Raw genomic sequence first — 19,629 nt, 5'->3', positions numbered from 1 at the left:
GACGTCGTATGAAGTTTTTTACAATTGGCGACATTCTAAATGAGAAGAGTTTTGTGAAAAAAGGACTGCAATGAAATGGTGAATTAAAATTTTTTATATTGAATTACAAAAGCGTTTTGGTTTTTTTAGAATCTCTGTTGATTTGTTTTGTATTCTCAAAATTGCAATTCATCTAATTTGTCAAGAATCAAACTTGTTTTGCGTTAAATTCGTGATAAATGGATATGCAAAAAAATTTAGAGTTTGTATGGAAAGATGTATTCAAGTTCTACTTACTCTTTATTTCAATATCTACTTTGTCGGCGAGAATCAACAAGAACTAACCAGTGAGCTGAATATGAGTCAGACTGATGTTTCCAGAGTTTACCGTCGTTACGGAAAAAGGTGCACATCTGAGTGAGATGAGCGATTTATTGTCAGCACATCTCTGAGAAATCAATTCGGGCCCTAACTGGAATTCAAGCTAAACAAGAACCCCAGAGAAACACGAGGAATGACTGTTAACAGTTGGAAGAAAATTTAAGGCAAGTACCTAGAGCCAAGAAGGCCAGCTACTGACACCAAATTAACCCGAGCAGCCCAGCCCATCTATGATTTGCCAGAGAACACATTAATTGGACTGACGAACAATGAAGCACCGTGCTCTTCTCAGACGAAAGCAGAGTGTGCCTGCAAGAACGATTGTATAGAAAAACTGAAGAAAGATTCGCGCAGAGATTTTCATAGAAAACGTGTCATTTGGAGACTGTTTCTAGATGATTTGGGTAGGCTTTTCACTGTAAGCAAAAACCTAGTTGGAATGGCAACACTATATATATATATACATATATATATATATATATATATATATATATATATATATATATATATATATATATATATATATATATATATATGTAAAATTATTCTATCTGTTAGATGACATTAGAAACATGGTGGAAATTAATAATATAATGATGGTAGCGGAATTAATGACTCCTCCGGCGTTGCCAAATTTTACCACTCAATAGTGTAAGAGCGTTCTGCTGATTTTCAGTAATTTTATGAATGTTTTGTACTACACAATTTTAGAAATATTAATCGAATCTATGGGAAAAATGTACCACGAATTTTGACACCCATCACTTATACATATAAAGAACGTTACAGTTCTTAATTATTTTTTACAAAATTTCAACGACTCAAATTTAAAAAAAAAAATGATTGAGCTACGAGCTGTCGACAAAACGCCAGTTTTTTTTAATTTTTTCGATCTTATTATCTAGTTCCACATCCCATTCTATACATATTTTTATTCGTGACAACGAATTTCATAGAATCATTACGTCCGCCTAGTTGATTTTAAAAAAATAATCAATTCGTTTTCAGAAAAACGGTTCATTTCCCAGTTTTATTTTCAAAAGACACATACTGTCGGAAAAGTGATGACCGAGTTTTGGTATAGCTATGACATTGTGTTCAGCAACCACCTTCAAAAATGTGAAACAATAATATTAGTGTAGTATTCATCATTGCTTGTAAGGTAAGGGGATGAAATAGGACGAAGCAAACATATTCGAAGAAAAAGGAAGTGCTTCTCCTTCAGGATAACACCAGATCCGTTCCACGGCGACTATTTCATGCTTCCTAACTCTAAGTTTTACTTGCAGAAGAGAGACTTTAATCAGACGAGGTCGTGCATAGGCTTAAGAGGTGATTAAGGGTGATAAAAATTAGATTAATTATGGAAAAAATGTCTTCTTATTTATCTACATTCTTCTAAATACCATCTGAAGCATGTACATGTACTTGATTAATAGAAAAAGCTCGAGTCAAAACCGATACAAAATGCACCGATCGTATCAGAATACTCAGTGGATCCTAGATTCCAATTGCCTCACTCTGTATATAATAAAATTTAATTATAATAATAGAAAATTATATAATGACCATTCAACTACGGCAATTAACAAAAGTTTATGGTAATTACAACACGAGCCGCTAGTAAACTCATTCTAATAGCCTTTAAATTCTTTCTGTACACATCATTTATTTAACTGATAACAAAATTCACTCAATATGAAAACCTTTGAATAAATGTAACAAAATGGGATGCCAAAAATGTGGATAACCATAAGAAGATTTGTATAGAGTAAATAATGTCGGTTCACAGTTTTTTTTACTAAAGAATTGTACAAAAAGAAAGCCTTAATATTCGAAATATAGCCCATCGTATTATATGGTTTTAACCCAATGTTCAGCAAGCTCTTACTCAAACCATTCATTGCATTTTCAACAGCTCTTTTGTGTACAAATTTTTCCTACGCAAGAATTTCGTCATGGGTCAAAATAAATAGTAGTCTGATGGTGCAAAGTCCGCATTATAGCTGGATATGGTAGGAGTCTAATACCACATAGTTTATCGATCTTATTTCGCGTAACTATCGCAATATATAGAGTGCGTTCACAAAAATCTTCATGCACGCGTCTGTAACAATGTTTCTGCTCCGATCCATTTCATTATAGTAGAGCTGGAACGACCATTCAGTCCAAGTTGTTTCGAAAAAAGTCTCGAATTGAGATTTAGACAGACAGATTTAGACCAAAACAAAATGGAGGCTGTTTATGATGACTTGTGTTCATCATTACTAAGTTGGAATTTCTGGAAACGTTGGCGATATTCACTGCTTACATTCAGTCTCTGAAGACGATAATTTGGTTATCGAAACGCGCTTCAGACAGCGTAATCGGGAGTGGTGTTGTAAACAGTGTGTATCTAACAATTAAAAATTGGTCGACAAAATTGTGCCTAAAAACAGAATAAGTGTTTCAAGGATCAAGTTTTGCCATGGGGATTAAGAAAATGTAATCCACTCAATTGTATCGAGTGATGAATCTATCTTCTTTCTTTTACTATAATCGACATCTAAAAGAGATTCTATGGAAAGGAGAGACCGTGCTAAAAAGCAAATGTCACGAAAAGCACTAAATGAGTGATTGTACTCTTCATAAAATTTGTCTAGTTTAAATTGAAGCGTAGGAATTTTCACACTTTACATATCAGAGTCTCTTGAATTCATAACAATCACCATGTCGTTGGGAATTTATCTTAGTGGAAAATAGATCAAAAATTAAGCGAGCGAATCAAGTGTTGAATTTAGAATTGTAGACTTGGAACTGTGACCCGCATATTTCGATATATATTAAAAATTTGACAGCATATTTTATTGAAAAAATTTAAACTCACAAATAAAGAAGAAAATGAGATAACTATTGTGAAAGGTAAAAAAGTAGTAGGAACACTATCAAAAATATTGTGGGCAGCGTACCTTTCATGAGCAGTCAAACTCACAGCATATGAAACAATTGTAAGACCAGCAGTTCAAGTAAAAGCAAGCAAAAGAGGATGAACCCTATTACACAAGAGAAGTTCGAGTAACACCAGCCGTATGAAGATGCTTGTAGGTTGTAGCGTTCGAGAAAGATGTGCCTTGGTAGCTGATTGTACTTCTCCAAAGAAAGGAGACCCAAACTCGATATTAACGATCCACATATGACTCTTCAAACGGGTCTTGTAAATACTGCTCTAGGTGGGTTAATTTTGGACAGCTCGAACGAGCACTCATTCGCCGTTGTAGTAACGGTAAAACAGCCATATCAGTGACCTTTCTTCTATGCTCTAAGCTGTCCAAATTTCTGGTTCGCCTATAGGAAAAATCCTAAAGAAAATATATGACTATGTGAAAAAGACAGAATATATCTTGGGAAGACGTATAACAGAGAACTAATATAAAGATATACAAGAAACCGAAGACAACATAAATAGTTAAAATACAAAGAGTAAAATGACTATGACATATTAACAAATTGTCACAGAAGAGAATTATGAGAATAGTGCTAGAGGAAGGAGAAATTGGAAAAAGAAGGTATTGCAAGAAGTAGAGCGAGATGTAGATCAGGTAGGAAAGATTAATTCGAAATAAGTAGCAAATGACGAAATAAAGTGGAGAAGAATAGTGAAGAAGGTTCAAACCAAGGGTTTAGAGCCTTTAGAGCTGAAGTATATATAGGTAACAGGTATCAAATTTGTTCGAACAACAAAAGCAGTAAAGCAGGGATGTGTACTAAGCTCATTATTATTTATCATGGTGTTAAGCGAAAAGAACGAAAGACAATGTCTGAAACTAGAATATGAAAGATATTAAAATTTCGTAGATGCAAATGACATAGTGATAATAGGAAGAAATCGAGAAAAACTTAAACTCAAACTTAAATATAATTGTAGTTCATAGATTATGAATATAAAAAGATTAACATGTTGATAATAAACTTGAAGGAGAAGACACATAAGATAAAACATGACAGTCTTACACAAAATCGAAGACTAAAATAAGAGTTAAAGGAACTAATCGAGTAATTGGGAGATCATTCAACGCAATTAAAACACAATTTTTAGCCAACAAGAGATCGATAAAGCAAATAAAAACAAAAAGATATCTATATTAACATTTGGATCAGAAACATGGATAATTGCACAGAAACAAACGAGTAGAATATATAGTACACAAATGAGATTTCTGATAAAAACAAAACAAGGAATAGAGTTGAAATTAAAATCAATTCAAAACAAAATTTAAGAAGGACAATTAAGATGATTTGGCAATGAGAGGATAATGAGAGAAAAACGATTATTACGGAAGATGTAGAAGGCACGAACAAACATAAGGAAAACTGAGGAATAGTAGGATGAAAGAAAAAAAGTTAGCTTTAGCAAAACGAGAAATAAATAAGAAATAAAGTGTGGAATAGGAAACCCGCGTAATGGATCAACTCCGGCAAGATTTATACTTAAAAATGTGAAAATGTCTCAGGATTACCTGTTAAAACAAATAAAAATTCTTTCTCGTCCAGTCGGCCCTGCGCTATCATGATCTTTGAACACAAGAGGAACGAAAACAGCAATTTGTCCTTTTCAAAAAGCGATCTAGTTATATTACTGTACAAATCGAAAGTGAACGCGTTGATAAGACACTGACATCTCTTTTCGATTATTTTAAACTTCTCGGCTCTCTGAATAGATCCGATATAGAGATTTATAAACCAGTCTAATGAATATTGATACATCGGATCAACGTTAGCTAAATCGGATATGCAATAATAAAGCACAGCGGAATGCTCGGAAACGATTTTGTATTTATCCCTGAATTCTTCTATCGATTTCTCGATTATAATCGATCTTTCTTGCTTCTCCATTATCTCGGTCGACAATATTTTCGATTCGTCTAATATTTGTATCGCTTTTTCGTCTTCTAAAATATCTCCTTTCGTTTCTGATAAAGTTTTTAATATATTATCTTCCGTTTCTTTTAGGGCTCTTTTATTATCGGCTTTTTGTACTGTCAATTCTTCTTTTAGTTGCTGCAAGTCCGGTTTTTCAACTGCAACGACTATACCTAAATTTAAGAAATTTTTTTCACTTTTATAATTTGTTCTTGGGATATAACAACTTTTTTTGAAATTCTGTAAAAAGATTACCATATGAAATAAGCGACTACATCTACAACTGTCATTTCGCTTAAAATACAGAGATCTGTAAATATCGCATCGAAATAGTGTTGCCAAGTGTACTGTTTTTCTACTAGATTGATTAAATATTCAGTTATTGAGTTTGGAAAAAAATATAAGTAATTTTCAATGTAATCTCCTTTTAGCTTCTTACAGGTTCCAGCGATTTCAATAAGTTCGATACCCTTCTCATAATAAGAATCGTTAAGCTCCTTAAAATAGCCAATAACTGCCTATATCACCTCATCATTGTCGGAAACTAAACCATTTTTTAGGGCTTGGAAACAAAAAATAATCTTAGGGGGCTAAATTTGGTGATTGGGTTATTTTGACCATTGCAATAATTTAGTATGTGTGAGCTGGTGCATTGTCTTGATAAAACAACACTTTCTTCTTAGCCAAATGTGGCAATTTTGTTTGATTTTTGCGCTCAAACGTTGCAATAAGTTCGCATAATACGAGTACTCGCCATTGATGGTTATTGCTTTTTCAGGATATTCAATGAAAAATATCCCACGCGCATCCCAAAAAACCTAACCGCTTGCAGATGGAACGGTCTTTAGAGCCGGTTCTCAATTTTCATGTCTTGTTTTTATTATTCTTTTGTTTCGAGTTTGAAGTTATGGACTCACGTTTCATCCACGGTCAAGCAACGGCGCAAAAAAATCGGCATTATTTCTGTCAAACGTTACCAAACACTCGATGGAACACACTCTTCACGACGCTGTTTTTCTTCCATTTTGTGAGCTAACATGGCATCCATCTTGCGCACAGCTTTCTAGCTCGCGCATTATCAGTCGACGATCATCCAGCTCCGCTTTATGGATTTTCTTGCTGAAGTCATCACCTTATTTGGTCGACCTCTGCGATGCTGGTTACATAACGATAACCAATTTTTTCCTTACAAATTCATTGAAAACGTTCACTATTGATGTCCGCCAAAAAAAAACTAAACAACGTGGCGTCTTCAAACTTGGAACATACGCTGTATAGATTGTGTACTTACTTAATACAGTGATAATTTTTAAACAGCTATAGCTATCTCTAAGTCAGACCAGGTAGTTCTAGGACATAGAGAGTACAACCAATCAATACCCTCTATAATCCACATACGATGCAAAAGGCGTTAAATTCTCCATGTCCAGTGAAGAATTATTTAAGAGAAGTAATCTGTAAATTCCTATCACGTTTGTAACTAATGATCGCATTGATTCAACGTTCTTTTTCACTCGTTTCTACCAGTTTATCTGGCGTTCATGCTTCCGAAAAATCGTTAGCAGACCTTCACCAGCTTTAAGAGCGTTCCGAATACTCCATATTTCTAAACCTTTCTAATTGGGATCGTTCCTGAAATAAACTCGGATACCAGAAAGTAGGCAAACATCATTTTATAAATCACCCCTCTCAAGCAATTACTTTCGTAGCTAGGAAGTAGTGAAATGGTAAAAAAAGAAATAGGTATTCCCATATACTTTGAAATTGAAGAGCAATTTTTGTCGGTTCTTATTTATGGTGAGCTTTTAAAGATATTAGGAAAATGCGTGAAGTATTATCTACGTCAATATGGGTGAAGTCTAAATGATTTGGGCTTCCTAACACATGACAGTTATTCTTAGGCTCCCGAATGTTCGATATTACTCGAGATAATTGTGCCACTGTCTTTAATGCCTTTTCGTCAGTTTCGTGTCTATGATCTCACTGAGAGGTTTTAACGACCCTCAGTTTTTACATGTTTATTTACGATTAGATATTCCAATGACCGCTTCTGTACTGTGATAACCAAGAGCTCGGTCTTCGTTTTTGTTAATTTCATACAATGTTCTTCCAGACACGCATTAATTTTAGTCGTTCCTCGCTAATCGCTGTGCTTCACTATAACTCCACGCTACAATGTTGCTACATCATTAGCAAAATCTCATAGCAGTACCTTTTTTGGTTTTCATAGCTGTGGTCCGAAAATTCTTCCACTAATCTCCAGTATATTAGAAAACGATCATATACATTAACGCTTGTAATGCAGATCATAGTTAGACACCTATCCAGGCAGCTTTTGCTTCTGATGTGGCACTAATTTTGCTGCGACCTGAGCGAAAACCTTGTTGGTTATCAGATAAGTCACCAACGTCGGTTTCTGATCCATTCGGTAACAAAATCTGCACGATAAAGGCGTGCAGGGCAGACCCCCTTGCTATAGTCTAACAATTTTTGGAGAAGCCTGATGGCAATACAATGACTTATCAACTTGCCACAGATCAGTTGTGTGGGATGAAAGTCCGGGAAACAAAGTTCGAATTTTTCTTCAACTTTCTCAGATTTCATGGGGACCACCGATACATTTTAGGCTGATTATACGGTAACCGTTACTCTACAGATCTTATACTTCTTATACTGTCTTCCCTTCGGGTTTCTTTTCTGCTTTTTACTCGTTTTTCTTCGGCTAACACATTACTGGCATATAATTGTTTTTTTTTGTTTTGATGTTGATTCTGAAATTTGTATTTCTTAGTTATATTTCGTATTAGATTCTCTTTTCCTTATGAATCTCATTCTTTTCACGTGTCCTCAGTTAATTAACTTTTTCTGTTATTGTTTCTGAATCAAATTCATTCCTTATTTCTTGATTATCTATTTTTTTTTTGTTATGTCTTAAAGTTCATTTCAATTGCTTGTATTTTGATTAATTGTCTGTTTTTTCATAAGTGGACTTTCGTATGGGATCGTATCATATTTTAGCTTGTGAGAATATTTCAAACAATCATTTCAGCTCTTTACTGAAATAAAATGACATGACTTGGCAACACTGACGTGACCCCTGGTGTACACTGTTAAACAAAGAGGTAACGTCACAAGCTGAAAACATAACATCTGCAAGCTAATCGCTTAATGCGTTAATAATTCGGAAAATCGAGTAGAAACTATTTTCCATTGAAGAAAAACTTTTTTTGTAATAAGTCATTATACATATTGAAATGAACAAAATATTTTATCCCTAAATTTAATATTGTATACGAGGGAGATAGAAAACATAAATACCTAACAGCTGATCTTGTAGTCCTTCCAAAGTGAGAGCGAAATTTATAATGGTAACCTTATTAAATACTTCCGGTAAATAATGGGGATTTCTTAATTTCGACGTTAAATATAATTTAAAATTAGTATTATATTCGACGACATTTTCTCCTAGAGCTATAACCAGCATACCGGCTTGTTTGAAAGTTTGTTTGTATAGTACTGGGTCTAAAGGTGCTTCTAGAGTTTCTTCGACATTTTCGATTAAAACGGGATAGCCGTTTTGGATGCAAGTTTCGACGCGTTTCATATAATCCGGAAAAGAAAATTTCACCACCAACAGATTGTTTCGTTTCTCCATTTTCTTGATCCAATTCGCGGCTTGTACTTGGGGATCGATGAATAGCGACCATCTTCTTGAATTATCCATTATGATACCTTCAATATTCACATAAACAAGGTAATTAATTAAAGAGGGTACTAGAAATTATATCGATAAGTAATGCTTGTAGAGAATTTATCATAAAGGTGGCCGAGAAATTCATTATTTTGTATGACAATCTCTAAATACGAAGTTTTTTCATAATTTTGTATATTTTGCTATTAGTGCAGTCATTGAAGCGTTATTGCACGAATTTTTTTACTGAGAACTGATTTGTATGAAATTTTGGAATTACTCTTAACTTTTGGAATTACCCTTAACTTCAAAAGTGGAAATGATGTGAACTCCGCACCCACTCTGCGGGTGGTTGCCACCCCTTCTCGGTGGTGTAATTTTTTTTCCAAATTTTGAGAAGAAATGTTTTATAAAGTTTTTCAAAATACCCAATACTTTTCAAGTTATAGGCAATTGAAAACTCGCTATTTTTTCACGTTTTTCACCGGTTTTTTGCAAACATATTCAAAAATATGCATTTTAACCAAAATTTCATGTTAAAAAAATTGTAGCAGGTAAAAATCTGAGCAAATCGGTTTTTTATAAATTGTTCTAAGTGCAATATTAAGCGAGATATTAAAGATCAAAGCCGTTTTTTATTTTGTCTGAAATTAAATCGATGTATTCAATGCCATCTAGTGGCGAGCAGATACATTTTATGCATTCTAATGAAATAGAGTTTTGTAGTGCTTGAAATACGCTTTAAAATGGGTAAAGTAAAAAAGTCTTTTGCACGTAAAATGAATGAGCTGTAATGTAAATAAGAGGAACATCTCTGGTTTTTTCTTTTAAATCAATTGATTTTCATTGATGCCATTTCCACCAAAATTAAAATTAATCGTATTCCATCTAGAATTAACTTTAATATAAAGAGTTTGATCAATTATAGCAGTTTGGCTGCTTTAGGACACATATTTTTTTTTAAATCACTATTTTAAGAAAAAATTTTCGAATTTTCAAAAAAAACCACCTTCTTTTCATAATATCTCAAAAATGATGAAAGATTCGTATAAAAGTATAATGATGACTATTTCCTTCGAAAAATTTAAGCCAACCAAAAAGCTGTAATATTTTATGTTTACCTAGCAACGATCAAATTTCAGCGATAATACTGCACTAGTGCAAATTATCGATAATTTGCACGAGTGCCAAATTTTCGTCTAGGATTAATAAACATCATTTGGTTTTAATTTTATATTTTAAGAAAAGGAACAATTATTGTTTATTTTAAATTAAATTTTTCTCAGGAAATAGTCTGCCAAAATGCCCTCTCGTGCATGTCAAATTGTCTCATAATTTCCTCTCGTGCGCATTCGCGCACTCGAGAAAATTAAATTATCGACAATTTCACATGCACTCGGGACATTAATATTGAAAAAATGTAGGTCTTTATCTGACAAAAAATTTTTTTTCTGTCACTCAAAAATTGACGGAGACATGACTGCAGCGCAGTAACAGTCTCTCTCGAGCCCTTTGACCCTTCACCGTTTTAAAATAAAAGGTTTTTCACTATAGATTGTAATGAAAAAAGTTATAGCTCTTTTAATTATCTTTAAAATGATTTTATATAAATTGTTATAGCATCAAAATTGAAGTACTTATGGTCCAAAAACTAATTTACTACTTAGTAAACTGAAAATTTCGGAGTGTGAATATTGTGACAGCGACTCCGACGTTGTCATGAAGGATAATGTTTTTTTTAATTGAATGAAAATGACGACTAAGGGGTTTTTTATTATTTTTTATGCATTGTGATGCTCTTCTTGCAGGATTTTTTATAATGTATTACTATTTCAATCTGGTACAGTTTTAGACAACTTATAAGATTATAATTTATTCAATAAATGGTGATTTCTTACTCTATAACTAAATTACTTTTAAATGTGTAATCATATATATTTACTGTTTTAATTTAGGGGTAGTTTTAAGGGTTGAAAAGCTTGAGAATATGATAATCATTTTCGAGAATGTGGAATAACTTTTAAATCCTTTTCATTTCATTGAAAGAAATTTTTTAAGCAATTTTTTATCAAGGGGTTGTTTTTAAGGTTCGAAAGAAAGTTAAAAATACGATAATTAAGATAGAGAACATATTATTTACTCTATACTTAAATCTTTTTATGTCATCCCAAAGTAATTTTTTCTGATTTTTTCAATTTAGGGATTGTTTACAAGGGGTTGAGAATGATTTTATTATGAGATAATTGTGTTACAAAACACTTTACAATTTCACTCCTTAATATTAAACACGTTTTCCAGCTATAAAATGGCTCAATATCAATTTTTCCATCAAGGGGCTGTTTACACCCCTTAAAAATAATAGGCGGAGCTCAGATCATTTGCACTTTTGAAGTTAAGGGTAAGATGAGCCTAATTCCAAAATTTTATGCAAATCGCTTCACAGTAAAAAAATTCGGAGGTATGATCCCATTTTTCGCTTCAATGACTGCACTATATAAGAATTCAAAAATAGAATACTAAAAATATCATCAAAGGTAAGATATTGCTGAATATTTTAATTGGTTTTATCGATATTTTATGTTGGTACGAAACACCCTCCATTCATCGTTTATAGAACAAAAAATGTTTTTCTCAACGGCATCTAATTCGACCAAATCCTCCCCAATTATTTTGATTTTATTGACATTTCTTCTCAACTGCAGTAAGAGTCGTATGTAAATCATTCTTAAATACCAATTATACCAACAAGATTTGATTTTATTTCTTAGTGTACGTTATTTAAATTATGTTTTTTGACATTTTTTTTTCGTTAATCCTTTATACCAAGATCAGAGTGAGCATTATTAATCTGGATGGCTCCTAGGTATACATGACATGAATTACGTCAACCTCTACCAACCCTTACGAACTCATTCAAAGGATAATTTGACTTTCATACTATGGCTTAGAGTCTAAGGTTTCCTCCATTCAGCGGCGCTACATCGCCCCAAGTAAAAGCAGTATGATGTCCATTTGATGAAAATCGTAAAGTGCGATTCCGGTGCCAAAAGCGTCATGGAAGGTATGGGGCGATAGTGATTAGTGATAAGTGCTAGGCCAGGGGCCTGGCCTGAGAATTTGAAGTTGTTTTTATGTAAAAAGCAAGCCCTATCACACCCGAGTAGTGTATGTCGTATGTGGATATGGATCTTGAACTTCTATATGTTGTAGGATTCGGGAAAGACGTGCTTTAGTAGCTTATTCCACGGACTGGCACTTCTCTAAAGAAAGCAACCACGATAAATTTACGTTCTGCAGGTGAGCTTAGTGTTTATGAACCACGTCTAGGTGACAAGTAGGTCTTGAGTTGAGTCAGGCTCCTCTTGTGACGTCAATTTAGTCAAGTCTGGTTTATAGTTAGTCGTTTCAAGTCGAACACAAACATTTGAATTCTCAATAGTTGACCTGCTCCTGTTTTTACTTAAAATATTTTTTTTCAATGATGAAAACCTCGTAGGAAGTGCTACCCAACATGTTGATATCATGAGAAAATGATTATCTTCTGTAATTTCCAAATCGTTCCGCAATTTCTTCAATTTATCCGTCCATAATGTTGAACTTTTAAAATCAATCATTTCTAAACTAAAATTGTCAATTCAAAATACTGCAAGTTTATAATATTTTCTCCTATTTCATCGGGCTTTATTATAAATGTAAACATTTCTCCATGTTTCTTAAGATTTTGAAACCGACGTCCATATTGATTATTAATGACCGAAATCCAACTTTCGAATATTTAGATGGCGTTTCCCTTTTTAACAAGGTAAAGAAATGAAATTTTTTAGTTTTTATGTCAGTTTCAAATAATATCAATTTTGAAGTAGAACTCTTCCATTCCTCATACATTTCGAAAATTGTGTGATTATTTCCTTGGAGTCGTTGAAATCATTATAATGGTTCGTTATGTCTGTGAAGAAGAAGTCTTAAAAACCATTGTTTATCATTGAGTTCCAGATCATTTTCACCGATTTCGTGATGAAATATTTGTATATCATCAAAACACTCTACAAATCTATTAAGAATTTTGCCCCGACTTAACCATCCGTATTTCAGAATGTAATAACAAATCTCCATATTACGATTCTATTTTTTCCAAAAAATCTATAAAGCGCCTGTGTATTAATGCTGATCGCGCTATTATCATGTTTAAGATCCTAACAACTTTTCCCATAACATCCTTAAGTTGTGGTGTAGATTCCTTTACAGATAAATTTTCTTCATGTACAATACAATAAAATGATAAAAGTGAACGTCCAAGTTCATTTTCTATTAGTTTTACAAATCCAACAGTTTTTCCTTTCATACTTGCAGCACCGTCACCTAACTAAACAATTTACTTTCTTGATCCAGTATTTGTCCATTTTTTAAATTTGTAAATTCTTATGCTTGACCAAAAATATCAATGCCTTTGGTGGTGTCATTCAATAAAGCAAGAACGTATGGTTGTTCATTGACATTCGAGCTATTTATTGATACAAAACTAATAATAATTATTGCAAGCCTACCAATACTATTTATGTCGGTACTTTTGTCGACTGCAATGCTAATTATGTCACAAGATAACAAATCATTTTTGACCTGTTCATCAATATTCTTGGCCATATCTTCAACGCGACGCTAGAATGTTCTAGCTGACAATGGCATTTCTTCGATTGTCTCAATTATTTGTTTTTTATTTGCAAAGTCGTTTAATAAGTGTTCAGAACAATTTATGAATGCGTTTTTCGAGAACTCGCCGTCTGTACATGGTTTTCTGTTGGTACTAATGCTAAGAGCTGCAACTAAGATATTGCTCCAGAAAAGGTAACAGCAAGCCATCAACCAGACCTCAAATGATAATTTCGTTTCCTCAGTTACAGTAGTACACTGGAGCAGTTACTTCCAAGAAGTGTGGATGTACGCTTTGTATGACAGATACACTGATAAGGATAGCATATGTGGCCGCGGACGTATAGTGCATATGAATGAGTCCAAAGTGGGAATGAGTAAGTACAATATAGGAAAGATACGAGAAGGCAATTGAAATCTCGGTATGGTTAACACAGTGTAGACTGGACAATATCCCGGGGATAAACTATGTGCACAAGACTATTAATCACAGCACCCTCAACACAGGTCGGCTTGTAAGCCCTTAGACAGGTTCTCAAACTCGAGCAATTGAAGAGAGCTGGAAGCGCTTGAAACATGAGCTGACTGATAAAATCTGCACACAGGCCTTACATAAATGCGCGTATCTCCGGCATCGAACCGTGAGACAATGAGGAGTCGACCCTTTTGTCCATATATGGCGGACAGTGTATCCGACTGTGAACAATGTGTAGATATATTGTAGTGGAGTGACTGTGAAATGACACGAGATAATTACTGCAATAGATATAGTCAAGTTCAGGTTAGGTTAGATTAACATGTTGTTCCGTACCGTTTTCAGTTGAAAATGTATCACGAGGAAGTCCATTTATATTCCAATGTTGTATCGTAACGTCAGATCCTAAAACTGAAGTCATTTCGAAAATTTGCATGGTCGGTATGTTCAAATTTTTGATCTGACGATGCCAATCTTGTACCAAACGAACTCTGAATGCGTTATTGAACGGTGATAAATACGATATTATACCACAAGACATTAATATATCGCCTGCTAAACCGTCGAACTGTAATTGGAGAGCTTCAGCTGCCGCAGTCCATCGGGTTTTTTCACCACCAAGGCCACCTTTAAGAAAAAATAATCCTCAGGCGCACATTTAGTAGTCACTTCCACCGCATATTCACTCTTAAAATTAAAAATTAATTTGTCATTACTTCTTTTTTTTAAATAATACTGGTATGATTATTTGTTTTGCTTTTTACAATTTGTTGAAAGTGAAGTTAAAGAAAGGATTTGTAATATGAGCTTTTGCTACCAATAAAACACACAATGGGGAAGAATAAATAATAAATTTAGAGTGATTATGCGAAGTAAGTGACTACTGTGCCATAATGATTAACAAAATGTAACGTATTTTGACGAAAAAAAAATTGTTATTCGTAAAATTAGACGATTTGCATTACCAATAAGCTTTTTAGCTCGTATCAATTTATTATTGCACAGATCGACTTCATCTTGTAATTCTTGTTGCTTTTTTTGAGCTACCTCCAATTTTTCCCTTAAAACAGCCAATTGTTCTTCTAGTTTTTCAACTTGTGCACGTTTCTCTATCAACATCGTCATCATCATGCTAAATTCTTCCTCGGCGGCTTTTAATTTTGCTTTCTTGGGTGCCACTACCTGAAAATAATCATTTAATCGATAAACAAAATAATTCGCGGCTCTTTCTGTTCATTATAATCTGAAAAAGTAATTAATTAATCCACGAGAAAGCTCTTAAAGCTACCAAAGTTTCTTAAGAATTGTTACTTTATATTATAAAACGAGATTCATCGCCGCGTTTTCTTTCTGTTCAAGATAATTCGAGAAGTGATTGAACGAATTTCAAAAGGGCTCTTATCAATATTTAGTCCTTACTATATATATTAAAAAAAAAAGATTTCCACCATGTTTATCTTCTGTTCGCAATAATTTAATTAAATAATGTACTGATTTCAAAGTAGTTTTCATCAATAGATAAAGTAATCGACGCGAAAGCTTTTGGTAAATAATTTCTTAAAGTTTCAAAATAATTATTACTATATATATTATAAAATAAGATAGTCTTTTCGTGATAATGTCAAAAACTAATGAACTCCAGTTTATTAGGACACAATGTTCGACAAAATTAATCACAGGTACACTCGTCTATACCAATAGACATTTTCTATAATATTTATATACGAAAATTTGCGAACGTTTTCTTGTGTTCACTTTATTGTGGAATGTAATTAATTTTAGCCTCCATTTTGAAGCACACATTTTTAACAAATAGATTTTGATGAGGCCCTCTTTGTTTAAAAAATGAATCTTCAGAACCATACAGAAAATATCAATTTGTAAAAATTGTACGTACCTTGTATACTTTATCATACATATCCATAGCTATGATCCATTTGCACAGACCCTCTGCTGCACTGGAAGCTTTAGCGACAATATTGGGTTTAAAATCTTTATGGGGAATGAACTCTTTACGTATTTTCGCCATAGCGTCAGGTTTTATATTATCTTTATCGAAATCTTTTAGTGATTGCAAGAAATTCATGTCACCTAAAAGTCTAACAACAAAAAAATTACTATACACACTATTTTTTATCACTACATAAGACATAAAATCATATTAACAGGTCCTTCGAGTCAGATATTGAACAGAAAAGCTCGAAAGACCAGAAAGTGCGATTAATGAAGTGTATATCACTAGTTTCAGAACTTGTAACTAAATAAAGATATGAGAAATAATTAAGACGTTTTTTGTTTCTCATACCTTTTGCTTGGTCCCCAAAAGTCTAATACCATTCTACCAGTACCAGGTTCCGGTACTCTATCCGGTTTAATCCCTTTGATAATACAAACAGCCGCCATAACTAATTTAATCACTTCAGGTGGATTCTTCATAGACTTCACCAACACTATATCCGATGGTTTCAAAGTATCCAAAGCGCCAATAGCCTAAAAACAGAAGATTGAAATACCTTCGACAATTCTAAATCTTTTATCGCGGTAATAAAAGTAATAAAATATTCGAAACCTCTTCTAAAACTGGCATAGCTTCCGCCAAATCCGCTTCGCATTCCAGTTTCAAAGCTTGAGCTTGTGCAGCTTGTTTATTGGCAACTTTTTCGTCTTGTTTCACTACAGCCGAAGCTTGTTCGACAGTGATACTTTCTTGCTCGATTTTTTGCAGCATATCAGCCGCTTGTTTACTCATAATTTCCAATTGAGGCTGCAAAGCGGCCAAAGATTTCTGCATCTCACCTGAAAGGAATTATTACAAAAATTTATATAAATAACAATTGAAGTTAGCAACTCGTTTATAGAGGCTCCCCAGGTTATCTACTTAATGGCTTATAGCCAGTAGATTGACCTCATCTATTATTATTGCTATGAGCTGAGTTCATTTAAAAAGGTTGTTCAAATTATGGTCCCTGCAATGTGGAGAGTTCTGCAGATATTGATCTTGATTTTCTGGAGGTTGTAGTACTCGGGAAAGACAAGCTTGATGGCTGATTCCACAGGCTTGTACTTCTCCAAAAGAAGGTGTCCCGATAAACTGACGTTCTGCGAATTCAAAGCTCATGAGCTACGTTTGCCTGTCGAGTAGATCTTGTAAATACTACTCTAGGTGGGATTATGTCTATGCTCTAAGTTGCTTAAGTTTGTGGTCAACTCTGTGTCACCTACAAGTCGAATTGTTCTCTTTTCTATAGAGCCGATCAACCTACCTATACTAACTGACGCATGGTACAATTTTTCTAATCCACCCAAGTATCTTTTCTTAGCTTTCATAATCTCATCTTGTTTTCTATTGGTTAAATCGGTAAATGATTTGATTAACTCCAAATATGATGCTGAAGTGATATACGTGCGTCTGCTAACTGCTTCATAAAATTCCATTGACGCCTTTCTGGCTTCCACGTGGAAATATTTACACGCAATCACGCTAGTTCCTTTGATCTCATCTAAAAATAGAATTGCCTTCTTATAAATGGAATAATTAAGATTACTGTAAAAAAGCATATCAAGGGATGTAGTTATGAATCCAAACCTGATAAATTTATATCTTCCATCCACGTATGAGCAACCTCTTCCAAAGCTTGTTCTGGCCAATCTTCGAACCAATCTATAGTACAACAATTTATCAAAGCGGGAAATAATCTCAGTCTGTTTCTAAAGGCCGATCCTACTGGACTGAAACATAAAATGATGTGCAGTTTTTCTTTGCAACGTTTCGTGAAAAAGAAGAACACTTCCAATGGACTGACTTCGAGATTTCTGTTCCCTCCTATAATAGAAAATTAATACAATAATATCTGGATGGGGATTAATTTTGCTACTTGGTTGAACTATGTACATAATTGAAATAAGAATAAATTAAAACAATACTTTAGTTGTACAATAAGAGCTAAAATTTTAAAGGAGTTAATTTTAATTTTCTTGTTCGACAATCCCCAAGATTTCTTCATCATCTTTGTTCTTCTCACTATGTACCAATGACAATTAGTCTACTTCAAAATTATCTATTCGAAATTATTTCTAATACTAGGAATATCGGTTCAAAATATCTGGGCAATCCTTTTGCAGTACTATTGGTCGCACCTCTCGCTGCATGAAGGCTCACAAAGCTGTAATAATCGACTTGTGACCTAGGCTTAGGCTTCCTCACTACTTAGCTGCACTATTTCCGCCGCACACTTTGAGTAGTTGGTTTTACCTATGAAGTATTTTTTTAGCCTAGCTACTGCCAAGCCTTTTCGTTTTTTTCTTTTCTATATTCTTTAAACTCCTTTACTTAGTAATGATCAGCAGTTGAGTAGCTCTAGGGTTATGATCGTTGTCTTGTCTTGTCTAGATCAGTATGAAGCATCTCCTAGCTCTTGTTGTAGCTATTTGAAAATTTTCTATTTCAAATTACCATTAATACTTAGAATATCGGTCTTAATTGCCTTGGTAACGCCTTTGCAGTCCCCTCTGTCACTACCCTTGTTACAAGAAAGCTTATAAAAAGTTAAGAATCCTCCGTCATCGATGGCTTTCAACTAAGTCTCTTCCGTCAAATTCTACGTGCCTGTAATAACTGGCTTACGTGTGCCCTGTGCTTAGACCTCCTCATTACTCGACTACAGTATAATCGTTCTCACTTTGAAGAGTTTGTCTTACTTATGGATACCATACAGAGGAGCAGCTAGCAGCAACTAGTGTAGTTCAGTTTGAATCTCATTCTAGTGATAAACAAGATATTTTCTGACATAACAGGTATTCTAGATAATTCTGAGCCCAAACATCGAGAATATAGTGAAGGAATATTCGATCTTCACAAGTTTATTAATGTATTAATTAATGTAATCTAAAAGAACAACTCTAACCTTTGTGGTAAAATAAAAACAAAATAGTACCTTGCGCAGCTAACCGTACCATATCCAAAATTTCTTGTTTTTCATCGATTTGGTACATATTGGGAACTTCACCTGAGTTTAGCAAACAATCTACGTCTTGTAGAAAAAATTCTTCTTTTATTTGTCCTTCGCCTATTAAAAATATGAAATCCTTTCCTTTACCACCCGATTCTTTGAGAACTTTTTTAATATCATCCCGCCAATCGCTGATGGAATAATTGTTGGTAATTTCTGCTTGATGAACGCCGTAACCGTATAATTCTCCTGCGAGTCGGGTTAAGGACTGTCTTCCCGAACCGCTTATACCAACCTACGAAAAAAGTATTTTGAAAATAGTGCTTTTTAAGCTGTATTATCTATTTACTAATAAAGCGCTACCGCATCTCATGGATAGAACCCTGCCGATTTTGGACAGATGCTCTAACGCGTAATCGAATAATACGATATCCATTTTGGTTTTATGCGTGGCGTTAAATTCGTACAAAGCGTTCACCGATAGTTCTCTCAGCGCCTCGATGTTCAAAATCTCTTCATATCGTTTATCTTCATCGGAATCTTGGTCGAAAAACGTACCGAAAATTAATTTCTTCAAACCATCTCTGGTAACCACACCTGGAATTCAT

The 19,629-nt window shown here is 33.9% G+C and overlaps 1 protein-coding gene across 1 annotated transcript in view; it reads right to left on the bottom strand.

The window, feature by feature from the left end:
• The window catches only part of LOC130441683 (dynein axonemal heavy chain 7), a 77,277-nt gene that overhangs the window by 20,745 nt on the left and 36,903 nt on the right, over positions 1 to 19,629 (bottom strand). The window contains exons 21-31 of the mRNA XM_056775466.1: positions 19,371 to 19,618; positions 19,007 to 19,316; positions 17,659 to 17,895; positions 17,336 to 17,572; positions 16,642 to 16,868; positions 16,378 to 16,562; positions 15,970 to 16,171; positions 15,038 to 15,254; positions 14,409 to 14,699; positions 8,578 to 8,991; positions 4,857 to 5,432 (exon numbers count right to left, since the gene is read on the bottom strand). Of these exons, the coding sequence (XP_056631444.1) occupies positions 4,857 to 5,432; positions 8,578 to 8,991; positions 14,409 to 14,699; positions 15,038 to 15,254; positions 15,970 to 16,171; positions 16,378 to 16,562; positions 16,642 to 16,868; positions 17,336 to 17,572; positions 17,659 to 17,895; positions 19,007 to 19,316; positions 19,371 to 19,618 (3,144 nt within the window). The remainder of the gene's footprint in view (positions 1 to 4,856; positions 5,433 to 8,577; positions 8,992 to 14,408; positions 14,700 to 15,037; positions 15,255 to 15,969; positions 16,172 to 16,377; positions 16,563 to 16,641; positions 16,869 to 17,335; positions 17,573 to 17,658; positions 17,896 to 19,006; positions 19,317 to 19,370; positions 19,619 to 19,629) is intronic.

Source organism: Diorhabda sublineata, chromosome 3 (assembly GCF_026230105.1).
Source record: "Diorhabda sublineata isolate icDioSubl1.1 chromosome 3, icDioSubl1.1, whole genome shotgun sequence".
In the NCBI taxonomy this organism is placed as follows: domain Eukaryota; kingdom Metazoa; phylum Arthropoda; class Insecta; order Coleoptera; family Chrysomelidae; genus Diorhabda; species Diorhabda sublineata.
This window is presented reverse-complemented; position numbering and strand designations above follow the sequence as displayed.